The 18,177-nt window shown below is 34.9% G+C and overlaps 1 protein-coding gene across 4 annotated transcripts in view; it reads left to right on the top strand.

Annotated features, from left to right (window-relative positions):
• Positions 1-18,177, top strand: part of LOC147072754 (gonadotropin-releasing hormone receptor-like) — a 397,212-nt gene that overhangs the window by 352,678 nt on the left and 26,357 nt on the right. For all 4 annotated transcript variants that reach the window (XM_085946172.1, XM_085946171.1, XM_085946174.1 and 1 more), the window contains one exon: positions 6,601-6,784. In XM_085946172.1, coding sequence (XP_085802298.1) covers positions 6,601-6,784 — 184 coding nt within the window. The remainder of the gene's footprint in view (positions 1-6,600; positions 6,785-18,177) is intronic.

Here is an 18,177-nt window from a genome sequence, read left to right as displayed (position 1 = left end):
TGTATGAAGTAAGCCAGCGGAGTAGATCTCCGTGAATATCGAGTAGGTCTAGTTTCTAGATCAGGATAGTATGATTAACTCTATCAAAGGCCTTAGAAAAATCGGTATAAATGGTTTCTACTTGCGATTTTTTATCCATGGAATTAAGAAGATAACTAGAGAATATTGCAAGATTTGTTACTACCGACCTGCGTTGCATGAAACCGTGTTGTTTTTCGCTAAAGTTTTTACATATAGCAGGGTAAAGTTGATCGTATACTATACGTTCGAAAAGTTTACTGAGTAGTGATAAGGCGGCCATATACGTACAGTTTTCGTAAGAGGTTGAACATGCCAGTTAATACGTAATGGCGGCCATACAGTTATCTTTGGTAGATAATCTGCTGCGCCCATAGACGGACACTTTACGACCTGTCAGATGTGTGCCATGTTCAAACTGCCAGCGACCCCCCACTCCCGTGTTTTTGTAAAACTGTTGGAATTTCAACAAGCCGAAAGTTTTTGGGTGACGTTAGATGTTGGTAACGTAAAGTAGAATATACCGCGCGATACAATTGCGGCTGGTGTTGCTTGTTATAAAATACAAATTCATTTATTATTAAAAATGTAATAATATTATGTACGCGGAGATCGCAAATATTATATTTTATTTATTTTTAGGAGTGAAACAAAGTAGGTAATAGTTATTTATGTAAACATATTATTTTATACAATATAATATAAATGTTAAAATTTTAGAGAGCATTATAAATATTAAGTTATTGTGAAAATATAGACTAATAACTCAGTACTCAAATTTTATTTATTGTATGTAGTGAATATTAAAAAATATTAATTTAAGACGTTCACAACATAAATTAATATACCTAACTGTGAATGACAATGTCGCTAAATCTAAATAAAATAAGTATATATTTTAATAATATCATAGTAAATAATTATTATACTGATGATTGATGTAAACATAATCTTGTGGCATGTTTAAATTTATTGTATATAAAATCAATACCTTTATAAATATTACCGTTTTCTTACTTAATTAATACTGTCCATTAAAGGGAATAATTTATTCAAAAGAAAAGATTATATTTTATAATTACACGAATGTGTATAATATAGTTTCGGTGAATCGATAAAATACACAATCCACTAGCGAAATCATGATTTATTTTACCAACGTCATAGGTGTGTATTTTATGTCAATTCGTTTCTAATAAAAGCAATTATAACCATAATAAAATCAAAATAAAATTATTCGTGCATCAATATCGTTCAAGTATACTCTACCTAAAACTAATTGAAACAATACCCCTGTGTAATATCTCCGCGAACCTAACCTCCATAGTTTTTGACACTTGCTCTGGCACAGACAATAACTGTACGTATATGGGCACGTCTGTTGACAGTTCGACAGATTTAAATGGGGTAGTTAAACTGATCTGTGGTGTGGTCACTAACGTACAGTTATTGAACAGTTATTGTCTGTGCCATGTTCAACCTGTTACGAAAACTGTACGTATATGGCCACCTATTGTATCGAGATTGGTCTGTAGTTTTCTGCTCTCGAAGTGGAGCCGCTTTTGAAAATTGGGATCACAAACGCTTCTTTCCACTTGCGTGGAAATGTGCCGTCTCGGAGAGATTTTTTGAAGATTATGGATAAGAGGTATGCAAGCTCATCTGCGCATATGATTAGGTAAACGGGGGGGATATTATCGCTTCCTGTGTCTTTGCGTACATCAATGGTGTTAACGTTTTTCAGGACGATGTTTTCGGTGATGATTATATGTTGTTATTTGAGTTGATGCTGGATAGGCATGGATCTAGATTGGGATCAGAATTAAAAGTTGTCAAGAAATATGTAGAAAATAATTCGGTGACTTCAATGTCATCTGAAGCAGTGACGCCGTTGTAATGGATGTTTTTGGGAATTATATGAAATTTTCGCTTGTTTTTGACGAAGGTCCAAAAATATTTAGGGTGGGACTTAATGGATCTTTCGGATATTGTGATGAAATTATTATGGCACTCTGTCCGCAATTTCTTTTGCCTTCTCCGTAATATACTAAAAGATTCATAATCTAGATAGTTGCCATGAGTTTTCCATTTTTTATGGTACTTGTTCTTTTCTTTAATTATTTTGATAAAATGTGTCGAATACCATCGAGGAAATGCTGAATTTTTTGTAGCTTTTTTAGGAATATGTAGCTCGATACTTTTGTTGAGAAAGTTATAAAAACGTTCTACGGCGTCATCAATGTGAGGTGTGCTAAGACATTGAGACCAGTTGACAGAAGATACATAGTTATTAATGGATGCATAGTCGCCCCGTCTAAATTCGAGTGTTTGTTTTTGATTTAACTTAATTCCGGGAGTTAGCACAGTATAAGGAAGATCGATCTCGAGAGCTGGATGATATGTATCCTCTGAGACTAATGGGTCATTTAAGTGACGCACTATTACGTCAGTGTTTGTCAAAATTAGGTCTAAGGTTCGATTTTGGATATTAGTTTGACCGTTATATTGGTTGAGTCCAGCTAGCGAAATACTGTCGACAAACAGAGATTCTGTAAAGTTGTTTGTTTGAGATGGCGAGAAATATTGTGAGTGAATATGTTTTGTCCAAGATAAAGAGGGTATATTAAAGTCACCGATGATGAGGAAGCGATCGGCAGGATATTCTACAGTCAGTCTGCAGACCGATTGAAAAAGGATAGATAATTATTGTGAGTGGTAAGCGACATGAAGGTTGTAAGGAGTTCCGAGTGATTTGGAGGTAAGAGTTACCCAGATACATTCAATGTTCTCGGGTTGCCAGGAACATTGACGAACAGCGTTGAGGGTGCGCATGGTGTACAGAAAAACACCACCGCCCTTGGATTTTTCAGAGTTAGTGAAGCTACGGTCGCAGCGGAACACATCGTACCTATTGTCAGTGATTTCGGCATCAAAGATATCTGGTTGCAGCCAACTTTCAGTGACACCTATGATGTCGTAGGCGTTACTCAAAACGACAAAATTTTCGAGCGAAGTCCACATGTGTTTTGATAATATATAGTAAGATTAGGCATATTTTACAAAAGTTTTATTGAATGTGTTTATTCCAAAAGTATAAGGGTATGCCATAAATAGTTTATTATTTTTATTTATTAACAAATTAGTGCCAGTAAATAAATGATTTAGATTCCGATGATAATTGTGTATATTATAATAAGTATTACAGTGCTCAGAGTAGATTATCAAAAAGCATAGTACATAACGTAGGTGACTAATTGGATTATAAGTATTTGATGTAAAGATAATAATTAGTGACACTAAGTTGCTTACGATAATATCTATAATGGTATATTTACTAAATGGGTAATAACATCGTTGTGTTAATGTGTGTGTTATGTGAAAACATAAATGAATATTATAAGTGGAAAAAAAATCCATGTCCATAATATCGCCGTTATCCTTTGGCCAGCTTTTCTAGGTTCCCCTCCGAATTTATGAGGATAGCTGGATACGTTTCCAGCTTCCTTACAAATATTTTCCCATTTCTCACCCAAGTAAAACGGAACCCCAGGTCTTTCGTGATGACTTTGGTTTTGCTGAGGAGAGCCTTAGTTTTTTGCGTGAGGTGCTCGTTCACGTATGGACCTAATAGGATGAGCAAGTGGCTAACATCCATTTCTCGTAAAAACAAAAATATGTTAAGACAAAAACCTCCACTCTGTGGAGGCCCATATGATCTTATTAGGATCGGATATGGTCGATATATATATTTAAATTATCTAAAATTATCTAATGCAATTTACTATACGTTGGAAACGCTGAAATAAAAAGATACAACCAAATAGTAAGTCCCATACCACAGTACGTTTGCTCTCATATAGAGTAGTACTGGACATCTAGTATATCATTGCATTTATTCATTGGTTTTAGAGATACTTATACTGTCATAATATAAAAGGGATGCACCGCATCCACGGCATCTATAGAGCGCACGTCACTGGTACCTTGCATACCTACATTGACAATATAATACAATAATTATATACTAACATTATAAATATATTATGTAGATCTAAACTTTATCAATTTTCTTTGATTAGAGGAAATTAGACTTTAAATATTATTCAACTGTTTATAAACCTTGAGGATATTAATTATATTTTCCCAAGTGGTTCCATATTTCATTGTAAATACATAATATTATAAAATGTACTCAGTTAATTTCCAAACGTAAGAAATTGTAAACAACATTCTTCTTTTTTAGTGGTTCCCAATCCCCTGGGGGGTGCCACGTTACGAGTAGATGGAGGATGGTAACATCTGGTTTGGAAGGTCACGAAAATAAATATTACTTCAAATTTCTAAAAGGAAGCATGTATTTTGTTTATAAAATAAAATCATAAAAACGTCATATTATAATGGTAAAGTTGAGTTTGTTTATTATTATATAAATATAAATTAAACTTATGTTTTTACATTGTACCTAAATATAATTTAGAATTTGTTTTAAAGACTCAGAACTTAAACACAGAACAGATAATAAATATAATTTCGATAGGCTATATACCAATACATTAAATTTTGACAAGTGTTTTGAGTGTGTGAGTGTCCTATGAAAATGAACCACGCATTATAGACATGCAATAGTATGAGTAATACACCCATATTAAATGCGCGTCAATGCATAAACCGAGAGCAGTTGTCAGTATTCTACGTATGACGTATTCTTGACACTTGTTTAAATGTATCCCGTATTCTTCCTTACTCGAAATCGGTCGCCTGCTTCTCCTTACTCGTTAGGTATTTCAATTCCCATTATTAAGTATGTAACTTATTTTACATATAACTGATTGTGGGTGATTGACTAACCCATGTGAAGTATTATACAAGCGTGTCTGGATATGTTTACGTATGAAATTGACCATGTCACAGTTTTTATCGTGAGCTCTTACTTGTATCGCAAATATTAATATTAAGTTGTTTTAAAAAATGTATGTAATATACATAATATTCGAAGGGTTGCTGCGAATGGTTGGTAAGTTGACATTTTCACACGATCTCACCAGGATAGGGGCCCTGGGGCCCCCGGGTAAGAGCGCAGAGCCTTACGCACTGGACCCTGAGGGTCGTATAAACATATTATTTAAATCAAATTCATGTCTAGATAAAACACTGAATATGCATAATTTGGATACACCGCAGATATATACCTCCTATACTCCAGAGAGTAGTTTCATTCCAGCATAATATTATACCTATCTGTCTTCCACTCAACATGTTAATATTTAGCCAAGTCTACACTCGGGACTTTTCCGTACGTCTCACGAATTGAACACAGGGCATGCGTCGTCGGCCCTCAAATCGGCTTGAAAATGGCCGTCATTTTGTGATGAAAGTACTAACGCACTGCGATCTGACCGACTTGGATTTTTGTTCAACACCCCAGCAGCTTTGTATTTCTTCGGCAAGATTCGGGTGGTTCGTGCAGTTGCTTGTCAATAAATATATTTATTTAAGACTATTGGCTGTCGATCTGTCGAATAGTTGATCATATTGGATGCGTATTACGATTTTTTTTCAAAATGTCGACTGAAATGATGACAATGAATTTTATTGAGGAGTATATGGCACATTGCGTATTATAGGATATAACACATAAAGATTATACGAACAAACTGAAGCGCAGGTATATTATCTGACTTCACGAAGTGAAAACTGTGATAAACGAATGTAGACACTAAAACGGATTCATCTCTGTGCATATTACACAAAACTTCTCAGTGTAAAACCAGAATTTAAAAGTTGAAGAGGAATTGGGTGATGAAGTGACTAAATGTGGACTTAGCTTTTGACATATCCCCAGTATTTACATTGATACATATTATATATTCTCAAGGACATCTATGCTTATTCGCGTACGAGGAGCCGCACAAATAGGTTATTTCTATGCTTGGTGCTACCGTTGTTCCATATCGAATTATTTACTTTTAAACTTAAGTTTAAAAAACGCCTTCCCTACACTGTTAAAAATATTCAACCATGAATTTTGAGCGTACAATAAAGCCCTAAAAACTGTGGTATTTTATTTATTTTTTAGATTTATTATTTTACACCAGGTTATAAGGCCACTGAAGTACACCCATAATAATCATCACTTAAATAACTAACTAGCTGAGCTAGCTGGCTCTCGCCAGTCTGTCTCGCTAGGTCTTGCAGACAGCTTGGCGTTCTAATGACATGATGTTGGATTTTAATAAAATTGTAAAGTATGCAGAGACGGTGCCGTTTGACATGTCGCTGATTTGTCATTTTTACAATTTACAAGTCGTTATTGTCGATATAAATTTGGCGTCATATCCATAGTCTATTCTGGATTTTGGCCTTCAGGATGTCATCAGATACCATCCCAGGCTACTAAACTAAGCAGAATAGCTGACAATTTGATTGCGATTCAATATAATGTAAATAATAATCTCGGACGTATCACTTTGAGGTAATAGAAGAAGGTTAGCTATATAAAAAAATAATTTAAACTATTAAATTATTTTGTTTCATTTTCTAATGTCTCATGCTTTGTTTTAAATAATTATTTTCTTGTTTCAGGCGATAGTATTTCACGAGGCTCGCGGTCCATTCGTAGAGGAGTTCTACCAATGCGTGACGCACGGGTCATATTCAGCCGATTGGCAGGAACAACTCTACGCTATTCTATCTCTCATACTGATGTTCATCCTTCCGCTGATTATCCTGATGATAACGTATGCTGCCACGTTTGTTACGATATCAAGTGAGTTACTTATACCCTTTTTTAAAGATATTTTTATATTGGCATGATATCAGATAGTATCATTGTATTTCGACTAGGTACTTCACCTACCTGTATCTCATGATTACTCCTAATAACAATTTGGAAAAATAAATTAGAAGATAAATACAGACAATCAACGAGTGATTGAATCCGTAAACTTCTACAGCTCTATTTCAACTACTTAAATCGATAACAAACAATAACACCTGTTTGCTTTATTTTCGAGATTCGAGAAATATTTTACGGATATATTCTGTACACAAAACGGTTATTTGTCGTTATCTAAAAAGCATTTGACTTCAGGCGAGGTCGTGCTTACTCAGTGTGAAGATGCGCGAACGCTAATGTCAAACTACAATGACAGCTCGAGTGTTTATCTAAATATTCTAAATAACACATCCGTTAAAAGTATTATTTCACACCAAACACATAGAATAGCATTTTTATCACAATTTTGAATGGTTTTGGAGATAGGTGTTATGTTGGAATAGAATTCGAAATACGATAATCCAGATATTAAAAATAATACTGAGACTAGTTAGTAGTCACGTATAGATCAGAATATTGGGACATCGATACGATGACCATCCATTATATAATTCTTTATTTTAACAATACGTACCTTATTTTTACCGAACACGAAAAACATCCAGCACTAAATACCTAAGAGCAGAGGCTGCCAAGTCGGGGTGCATACACACATAAGTCGAAGGAAAATTGTAGTTTTAGAGAGTTTTGTATGAAATTAGAGACTCATTATTTGTAAAAATTAATATGAAATGGAACTAATATGGATGGAATGCTGTAAAAGTTTTTCTTAAAATACGACAGTTTCGAAAAATCAGAAAAACGTTCCTTATTCCCCCTTAGAAAATATGGTCACTGTAGGTATCAGTAAAAAGTCTGAAGACGGTCTTCTTATATTCGAAACAAAGATACTGCGAGCGAAAGTAATTACGCACGTCTATCGAGCTTTTCTGTCATTAAAATTCATTGGCGTCTTTAGCCATAATTTGATAAACCTAGTTCCCTGTTCATAATTAGCTTGGATATGTCTGAATCCGAAAACGCGGGTAATCGAAAACCGTAACTTTCGAGCCGAGTCAAAAAAAACGAAATTATCTCATTAAAAACGCCTGCCATTTCGATTAAAATACGTATCACGTTATGTTGTAAAAGCTACGTACCATAGCTTAATAAACGAATGGCGGACGTAAACATTTTTTTTGCATCGTCTGAAATAAAATCGTTTTGAATAAAGCCCACTTTATCTCTCGGATTCAAATTCTTATTGATTTGGAGTTTACGTGGCAAAAACCTAATAAGTGTTTGTTATTCTACAAATTATCAGTAATTCATGTTAACAACTATTTAGGACTATAAAGCCATCTTCAGATGATTCCGTCAATGACTAAGTTTTCAATACACGGGTGTGTACCCGACTGACTGACGTTAATTATTGTAAATTAAGATGACAGTGCTAGTTATTGATTATCTTCGAATGTATTAGGATAACCTGTTAGTAGAGTTGGGTTTCGGGAGTTTCCCGACGGGAATTCTCGAGAAATTTTCGGGATTTTCCATCCCGAATCACGAGAATGGAAATTTATAACATTTCGGGAAATTCTTTTCTTATCTCGGGATCTTCGGGATTTCTTTATTATCAAATATTAATTGAAAAAGTGATTTTTTATATGGAAAAAGTGGACAGAAAACACAAAATTCAAGGACTGATTGGGACATTTAACACAATTAAGCCAACGACGAATTGAGCGCAATTTTTGCAACATCGGGGAATTCTGTGTCTCAAAAGCGTATGCGATTGACAGACTGTTTTTTGAAATTCTATTTTAATATGTAATGTTTTTTTTGGAATTTGTCTGTTTTTATACAGATTTTAGGATTTTTACAAGTTTTTTTGAAATATCCCGATTTCTCGAGAATTCTTTTCTAGAAATCCCGAATCTCGAGATTGAGATTTTCATGGAAATACCCAACTCTACATGTTAGCAATTTATGAAGATTTTTGATTGCATATTTCATTATAATTACCTATTACTATTTAGTTTAATATAAGTAGAACAATCATCAGTCACTACAAATAGTGTATCATATTGTACTACCATCGAGTTTACAGTTTTGAGGCCTTTTTATAAATACGTCCATAACAAAAGCTCCGTTGTATTACTAACCTTAACGTCACTCTATGATTAATAATCATACTATAAACATTTACATTTAAAAGTATTTTAAGTGAACTAAAAAATTAGCCATTAAAAATATTTTTATATCATAATTGCTTTATTGGGTTTGTGAAATTTGTAGTATAGAATTCTATTATATTTGTGTCATTTTGACACCTACCCTGTCTTGTCTCATCATATAAAAATATTATATGTGAGATACTACGTCATAGAACATATTATTATTTTTAAATCTTTAGAAACATATCTACATAATATTTGGAAAAATCTAAAATATATCTATGAAATATCTAAAATTACGTATAGTTTAATGGCATAATTTTAGATATTTATTTTTATTACCTACTATGTCTTGGATTAGGCAGGGTTTAATTGAAGTTTAAACACTAAAAAAACACTTTCCACACATTCATGAAAATTCAATTCAATGAAAACAAATACGTTTGATCGTGAAAGTTTGGTGTGCATTATTTATGTCGGATCTTAACAGCCTACCTCCACCCTTCGCCACTGTAACCTATGGACTAAAGGCATAGAATATAAACGTTTATTTGTTGCTACCCTGATTTCGTCTCCATCGTATATGTTTTGCCTCGTTAGTTTTAATTTTGTGTACATGTATTTTTTTCTACAATAATTACCCAAGCCAGACATTGTTATTCTGTCCATAACAAATTTTATCCATAAAAGTGTGCGGTTGGACTAAACGAAAAAATAATAGCAAACCACGATATAGGTACCTACATTCATTATAGAGATATTTTTCGGATATTGCTGCTTTATGAATAAATTGTACTCTATCTTTAATTGACTATTTCTCTTATTCAACGAATAATTTACAAGATTTAAGAATGTAGAAAAAAATACCATTCTAATAATTATTCTTTTTCCGACCGTGTCCGATTCTAATAGGATCATATGGGCTGCTACATAGTAAAGGTTTGTATCAACAGATTTTGTTTTTTTACGAGAAATGGATGTCAGCCACTTGCTCAACCTATTAGGTCCATACTTTGACTCACACACAAATTGAAAGACAATATGTGTGCTTGCCAGACCCAGGACACGAACCTGGGACCCACGGTGCTATAATCCAGCGCTTAAGCCGCGCGGCCACCGTGCACCGAAAACACTCATGAGAAAATATAGCTAATAGAAAAAATCTTTTTCGAAAAAAGTAAGACACCCACCACCGTGACTAAATTTGGAAAGCGCTTATGAGCAGGTATTAAAAAGGTCAATAGTTAAAATTTGTCGAAATTACGCATGGCAGTCGTAGCATAGTGGTAATGCACAGGGCGCGTTATTTAAGAGACGCAGGTTCCATTCCTGCCGGGCGTCTTACTTTTTTCGAAAAAGATTTTTTCTATTAGCTATATTTTCTCAAGAATAATTTCAGAATTATGTATGTTTCTACTTTATCATTATAAATATCGTTTAGCTAGCATTGTTACAAGTACCAACGAAATTTTATAAATGTCAAAATGTGGAGGTAGCCCCCTTAATAAAACACTAATATCAATATGTATTTTTTGGTAGACCTTCAAAAGCTGTAGTATTCGTATTTCATCCGTAATTTGCTACCCTCGTTGAATATCTTGCCCTACGTAATGCTCGACCTACCTACCAGCACGGTATGTCACAGCCGATAGGTTTAGTAAACAATAATTAGTAGGTATCTGTCTATCTCCATAAGATAAAAAAATATTTTGTGACGGATTATAATACAAGTAATTTCCTCAATTGTTCAAAAATTCTCTTCCCAAATATAACTCGCTCTGGCTTAATAATACTCGTAGCTATGCTATGATGTGATATTTAAACCCATATAAGTTTAAACACAATAATATGTCACCTGCTTACTTTTATCCTATTATAAAAAAGGTTTCAAGATTTAACTAGTACCTTTTGTGTGAGCTTTTCCGAATTCTCGCGGAGCACCAGGGTTCCGTAGAGCCCCGATGTAGAGACAAAGGAGTCCTACATTGAAGTTAATAGCCCCGCCAACCAAACCACACCCGTACCACAGCCAATATTTATCGAGCGTAGAGCTTCACAACTTTTCACTTCTGCTCTAGGATGAAAATGATCTAATATGTTGTAAAAATACTTTTTTGCATAATATTATCTATTTATTTATTTATTATTACAGGTGAATATCATTTGATCTAATTTTATACAAGATAATCAGGCAAATAGGCGTACCAGTGTAGTAAAAAGTGCAACAAAGTGTAAAGTTATAAAACGTATACTCTATCGGGGGACTCTACGTTTGACGTAAAGCATCATTTATCAGAGGTCGCCATGCACTCAAATGTTCTTTGACTGAATTTACATGGCTTTCAGTTAAAAGTGTCAATTGGGCAGAGGAGAATGTTGAGGCTAAAGAAGTCCTACAGTAAATGGCAGAACTAATTCCATTGGATCTTCAACGTGATTGAGACAGCTGGAGGGAGGGGGGGAAACGGATCTCGATAGCTGCGTTTTAGCATTTTATTCGTATAACTCCATTAGATCTCAACTGATTCTGACGTTTATGTTGTACTTTTAAAACAATGCATTCAATAAACAACACAAATTTAAAACACACTTTTTTTCGACCATGTCCGATCCTAATAGGATCATATGGGCCTCCACAGAGTGGAGGTTTGTATTGACAGATTTTTGTTTTTACGAGAAATGGATGTCAGCCACTTGCTCAACCTATTAGCTCCATACTCTGACTCATACACAAATTGAAAAACAATATGCGTACTTGCCAGACCCAGGATTCGAACCTAGGAACCTCGACTCTATAGGCCGGCATTTAAGCCACTCGGCCATCGTGGGTCTGAAAACACATTTAATTAGCCTATATTATCCCCAGAACCGCTCTTGAAGACAAACATAGCTCTACGTCCATATTTTTTTCGCCTCACTTTGCTAGTGAAAAACTGAAATTTATATTCTAATTGTATATTATCCTATCCTAATTGTTATCCTGATGTGGATTTTGCATGTTTTGATGAAAAGACTTCGTAAATCTTCACTTAATTTCCTTTTTGCACCCACCAGAGTTATTACGTCATTGAGTGTTGTTCTACATGAAATTAAAGTGTAAATGAAATGCTTTAAAACATCAAAATGGTGACCTCTGTAGCACGTTTCACAGTGGCTAAAATATAATATAATAATAACTTTCGTTATCTTTGCATGTTACCCAAGACAAAACCCCTACATTTCCTTTACTTACAAATTAATCTAACGTCAAACTAAACAAGTCTGGTTGTTTGTATGACTTACATAATAAACTTCTTAATTTTCTGGCCTCTTGTTATGAATAATGGCTATGCTACCCTTCATTAGTGACGATTGTTTAAATATAGTCCTGAACAATGTCGAAATTTCAACATCCTATATATACTTAATATTATCTGTGTCATATAAATTTATTTTCCAATTTATCTTTTAAAAGTGTTCTAAAATTATCAATAAAAAACATTTTTAACTACTACGTAATAACAGTATAATTTATTTTCAATGGGCTTATTAATAATTAATTAAAATAACACAGAATACTTCAATAATTATTATCAGGACCGGATTCGTCCACTTCAATGCGACATTGTCAACTGATAAGTATTCTTAATCTATGTGGAACACATTACATCGTATTACTATATTCAGACTCATAAATAACCCTCCACAAAGTGGAGGTTGTCTTAATCGATTTTGTTTTCACGAGAAATAGATTTTAACTACTTGCTCAACCCACTGGCTCCATTCTCTAGGTCCAAACACACATTTTAAAAAAACATGTGAATTTTCTCCACGACATTAAAAATCGACACATCACCGTTCTATCGTAGGCTATATGGAATAATTATACACAGTGTGTTTAATTTTAATTAAAAAACAGTTACCACCATTAAAGTAAGTTTTATGGATTTGTCGTGTGTCGTTTTTGTGTCATATTTGTGTGAATAATTATAGTTAGCATCACTCTGGTAGCAGCGAGTGCCCATTACTTAATGATGTTGTCATCTATTGTCTTTCTATGTCAATTCAGTCTGTCAAACTAAATATCAAAAGTTTACATCGAATATATCAAAGAAATAAATGGCGACGATTTTGAAGTATTTCTTAATATCTTGATAAAATGTGTAATATATTTTTTAATCTATTTATTTGATAGATTGTAGATAGATATTTAAAATAACGTTAAAGATACCTTAAAATTTTAAAATGGCAAAAGTGCCCATTAGAATATTCAATACTTTGACAAATTGTATTAAAGAAAGAATTATAAACAAAGTTAAATTTAAATTATTCATAATTCGAATTTTGAATTTATGATAGATTACGATGTATTAAAATCTATCGTAAAGTCAACAGACCTATTGTATTCAAATTTGTTGTCTCTGTGAAAAAGTTAAAAATCAAAATCTTTTCTTCTCAGAGTATTGATGCTATTATAAATAAAATAAGTCACGCAGAGATGAGTTGAATTAGTTAAATAAGTCGTATAATTCTTCTAATTTCAATTTCCGTAAATATTATATTTAAATTCGTTAGATTTATAGAAGTTCTATCCATTATTAATATTTTGAGTACCCAACTATCTACTAAAATATTTTTTTCGCTCACCTTTTTGAGAGAAAATAATAATTTTGAATTTATCTTTACATTCACTAGTATAAGTATTAGGTTCTTGTCTGTTTAGTGTAAGCCAGTGGTAAACAACTTTTAAAAATAACCGTAAATATAATATATACTGGATTATTTGTTAGTTTAGGCAATTAGGGTTAGGTTATCATTCTTGAATTCATGAATGTTGTCGAAATCGGCTATAAAAATTACCGTAAATATAATATATATTACATTATTTGTTAGGTTAGGCAATTAGGGTTAGGTTATCATTCTTGAATTCATGAATGTTGTCGAAATCGGCTATAAAAATTGCTCCCGCCTGGCTTCCAGTAAACAGACTTGTACCGTATGCATAGTATTATCCTATCTTATGGTAATTGATGTCTAACTGCGACCTTGTAACTCAACTTCCATCCAGATTTATTGAGTCATTAACTCACACTTCACCATGATATTATAATCACTCCGCCTATAAATGATGGTTAAAATCGAGAGATCATCTGCACTTGAAGACCTGGACTCTATAGTAGAGTCTCCATGCACCCAACTTCCCCCACAAAAACATTGTGAACCTTAAAATCATTATGCAGCAGACATATCTATAAGTGAGTACTAAAAACCTTCTCTTTTGAGTGAGTGTGGAGAAATTCAAGCCACTGATGGTAGTATTGATACCTCCATTATATATTCGTAAATAAACTCATTCAATAATGGTTTATGACGACGTAGTTTGGACGTGAACTGGTTCCTTTATATTTTTAAATAATTTTATCGTACCGCTAATCAAATAAGTTAGCTATAGGGTGAAAATTTCTTTCCATACTTAATTATATCCATGAATAATGTAGCAATCATAAAAATATACAAAAATGCTATTAAAAATATATACTTACTTTTAAAAAAATTACAATATTATTTTTATCAGCGATCAATTATTGCCTGCGAGATAATTTTTCGTCAATCTGTTATTGTACAATGTTGCTGACTGTCATAGAGAAAAATATAGTAGATAAGACGATAAATAGACTAGTTGACAAAAAATTGAGAAAACCATTCATAATTCATCTGTAATAATTATGAATATTGTTTCCACGAGAACAAAAAATTGTAGCATTTCGAAAACGAGATGCTGCCTGATTTCATGATTATTTCAAACACAAAAAAACTGAGCGCATTAAAAATTCCGCACACAAACATTTATTCAGATGTTTTAAATTGTTTAACATTGTATTCTTTATTGTTTAATGCCCGAGTGCGTGATGGTTAAATATAATTTCAAGTTATTATCAAGAAATTGACATGAAATTTGTGCCGCTAATATTCATTAAGCCATAGAGCCACGACCTAAGCCTGGGATCCACAATGATAATGGCTAGATGCTATGTTTTTTCAGTCCTATTATATGGAGTGGAGCCACAGAAACAACAATCAGAATGTCGTATTATATTATATCTATTTATTAGATTATTTTTTTTAGCTCAGCGTGCTCCTCTCTTGGGCACTTTTCATTATAAAGTCTCTGTAAACTCAGTCAAAACACACTTGTGTTTGTGTGTGTGTGTGGTGACCCCAGGCTTGATTATCTGCTCCTGAAACATTTCCAGTCGTAAATAAACTACTGATGCTTCACACCCCATACGCTCGATTAAAACTGAATGCGGTGCGGGGCGAGTTGGTTTGAAGGGATCTATATTTGTGTTATTTTCTGTGGTGGTAACCCAACTCACAGGACGAAGAGGAATGAAAACAGATTGAGGTTTCCATCGATAGTGACGATGATGATGATGATGATGGTGTTGGTCTATTAAAATATCTAGTCGCCAGCGAATGAGTTAACTCATTCGCTGCTGACTAGATAATGACATTTTAATTACCACCTTTAAAATGCACGTTAATTACATCGATCGGCTGCTTGGTCATTACGCGCCAGGTGCGTCTTAAGCGTCCAAAGTATTTTAAGTAGATATTTCAAATATGCATTATGCATAACCGTGCTCTGTAACAACTTAAAGACAATATTTTGAATGTCGAGAATGAAAAAATCCTATAAAATACGAGAAATAATCAGAGAAATAAAAACGAGAAAGTTGGCCAATTTAGTCACATAATACGGTATCCCGAGTGTATACTCTGCATCTTGTCATTCTTATCATTCAGGGGAAGATCACCGGTATAGAAGAAAGTTTTGACTCAAAAACCTCAGATAGTGGTTTTAACTCAGCACTACATTGAGAGCAGCGACGGACAGAGAGAAAATGGCCGAACTCTTCGCCGACATTTGCATGTATCGTAAATATTAATCCAATAGTTTTTGACAAATTATAAAGGAATATAGACTAAAATACAATACCATATTTTGTGTCCAGGCATCATGAAAACAGTCAAAACACCGATCAATAGGGAAAAAAGTATCGTCATGGATGTATTTAATTTTACAGAAACCAAGTTGATTTTATATTATTTATAGTACAATGTAAATACATGGAATGAATATTAAAATATTTTGTCAGATATTTCGAAATTACAGTCAGCCAATTCAATATCAATTATTATGTGAATAGATTAAAATTAAAATATAAAGAAGTAGATGGATACCGTGTTTAATTTTTGGTATCCAATTTATTTCTAATGATTAACAGCCACCCCATAACTTATTCAATATTATTCTATTCTTTAAATATTCCTGACACAGATTCGCTTTCCTTATACCTAATATGCAGCATTTATCATATTATAAAATTTGACCTAGCTCCACCGAATTAGCACTTGCTATAAATCAAAAATAAATTAAAGCTCCGTACACCTCCACAAATATCACGGCGGTCGCTTGCTATTTGAGCGTCTGTACCAACCGGAGTTTCCACAACGGTATTTTTGTCCCAAGCTCGAATCCTGGGTCTGACAAGTATACATATTATTTTTCAATTTGTGTATGAGTCAGAGTATGGACCTAATAGATTGAGCATGTGGCTGACATACATTTCTCGTAAATCAAAAACTGTTAATCTTATTAGGATCGGACATGGTCGGAAAAAAAATATTATTCATTACATTGTCATAATCAAATGTTGTATAGAGATGTAGCCTAAACGTGTTAAAGTGAAGGCAATAAATATCACAAGGGCCCCTAATTAATATTCATACAAACTGTAAGCAAACAGATCTAATATATTAAAACTCCCACCTCCGCACCCGTTATGTATATGCAGCCACGTCATACGCGGCCGGCTAACAGAACCCTTACGTGTGCCAGATCAAAGAATTTAAGCCCTCATTTTGTCCCGAGGAGAGCCGCACGGGATTGGTGATGCAACCTTGCACCGAAGTGCGAATGCATGATTTTAATTTATATGGCAACTATCAGAGTGACTTTAATTTGAAGAGTCGCAAGGGGAGTCGAGAGTGTCCCGCTCCCCGTACGCTCTGTCGAATTAAGTAAAGGCCGCAAAATTGGCCTCGGTTGCCACCATGTCCGCGTGTCCTATTGGGCCCGAATGGGGTTGGACCCGGGCAAACAACTCCGCTCGTTCGGGGCCCATAAGTGCACAGTCCCACAGGACGTGCTCTGCGTCCTGCTGGTCGTGTCCACATGAGCAACCCGACCCATGTCTTGCCAAACCAAACCCCTGCAGTTTGGCCGCAAAGTTTCCATGGCCAGTCATGAATTGACTAGTCCAGTGGGTCGGCACCAGTCTCCTCGTCATGTGTCTCACCGAGACATCTGGAAAGTATAGAAAAATCTGGCTACCCTTAGAGGAGGCCACCCGTCTCGCCTGCCATGCCGCATATGCGGTCTTGTAGAGCAGCTCAGATACAGTCTTTCTGTAGCTCACGCCCTCCACTCTCGATGGCGGTGTCAGAGGGACACCGGCGAGAGTTGTATTGATCCTCCTCATGAGCAGAGTGATCGATCCTCTAATTTGAACGTGCAAGTCGAGGGGAAAGACCCCCGCAAGGACCGCCAGGGCATCCGTAGATGTGGTCTTATAGGCCTTAGTAAGGCCAATCAGAGCAACCCTCTGTCCGCTAAGCAGAGCCCTCTTCACAATTGTCAGCGAGGCTTGGTGTGCCACACACTGGAGGCATGCCCATGAATATAGCCTCGTAAGAGATTCTCAGGGCCCGAGACTTTAGGCCCCAATTGTTGCCCGCCAGGCGAGCAACCTTCTGATTGGCTGGGTTGGCCTTAGCCACAATTACTTTAGCATGCTTCAAAAAGGTCTGCTTCTCGTCCAGAACGACCCCCAAGTAGGTCACCTCTCAAGAAAACCTTATAGCAGAGTCGCCGAAGCGCACTGCGGGTGATCGCTTATTTATGTTTATCCTTGAGCTGCCCTTGAGAAGGATAGCTTCCGTTTTGCCAGGTGCAAATGCAAGCTTATTAAGCTTACCCCAGTTTAGGATTCTCGATAATGCGTCCTTAGCTACGCGCTCGAGTGTTGGACGGCTCGACGAGCCAACTAGTAAAAGAAGGTCGTCAGCGTACGCGACGAGCGCGCAGCCCGGTGGCAGAGGTAACGTCAAAACATCATCAAAAAG

The sequence above is a fragment of the Rhyacophila brunnea genome, unplaced genomic scaffold, assembly GCF_057557595.1.
Source record: "Rhyacophila brunnea isolate RB1 unplaced genomic scaffold, BYU_Rbru_1.0 scaffold_19, whole genome shotgun sequence".
In the NCBI taxonomy this organism is placed as follows: domain Eukaryota; kingdom Metazoa; phylum Arthropoda; class Insecta; order Trichoptera; family Rhyacophilidae; genus Rhyacophila; species Rhyacophila brunnea.
This window is presented reverse-complemented; position numbering and strand designations above follow the sequence as displayed.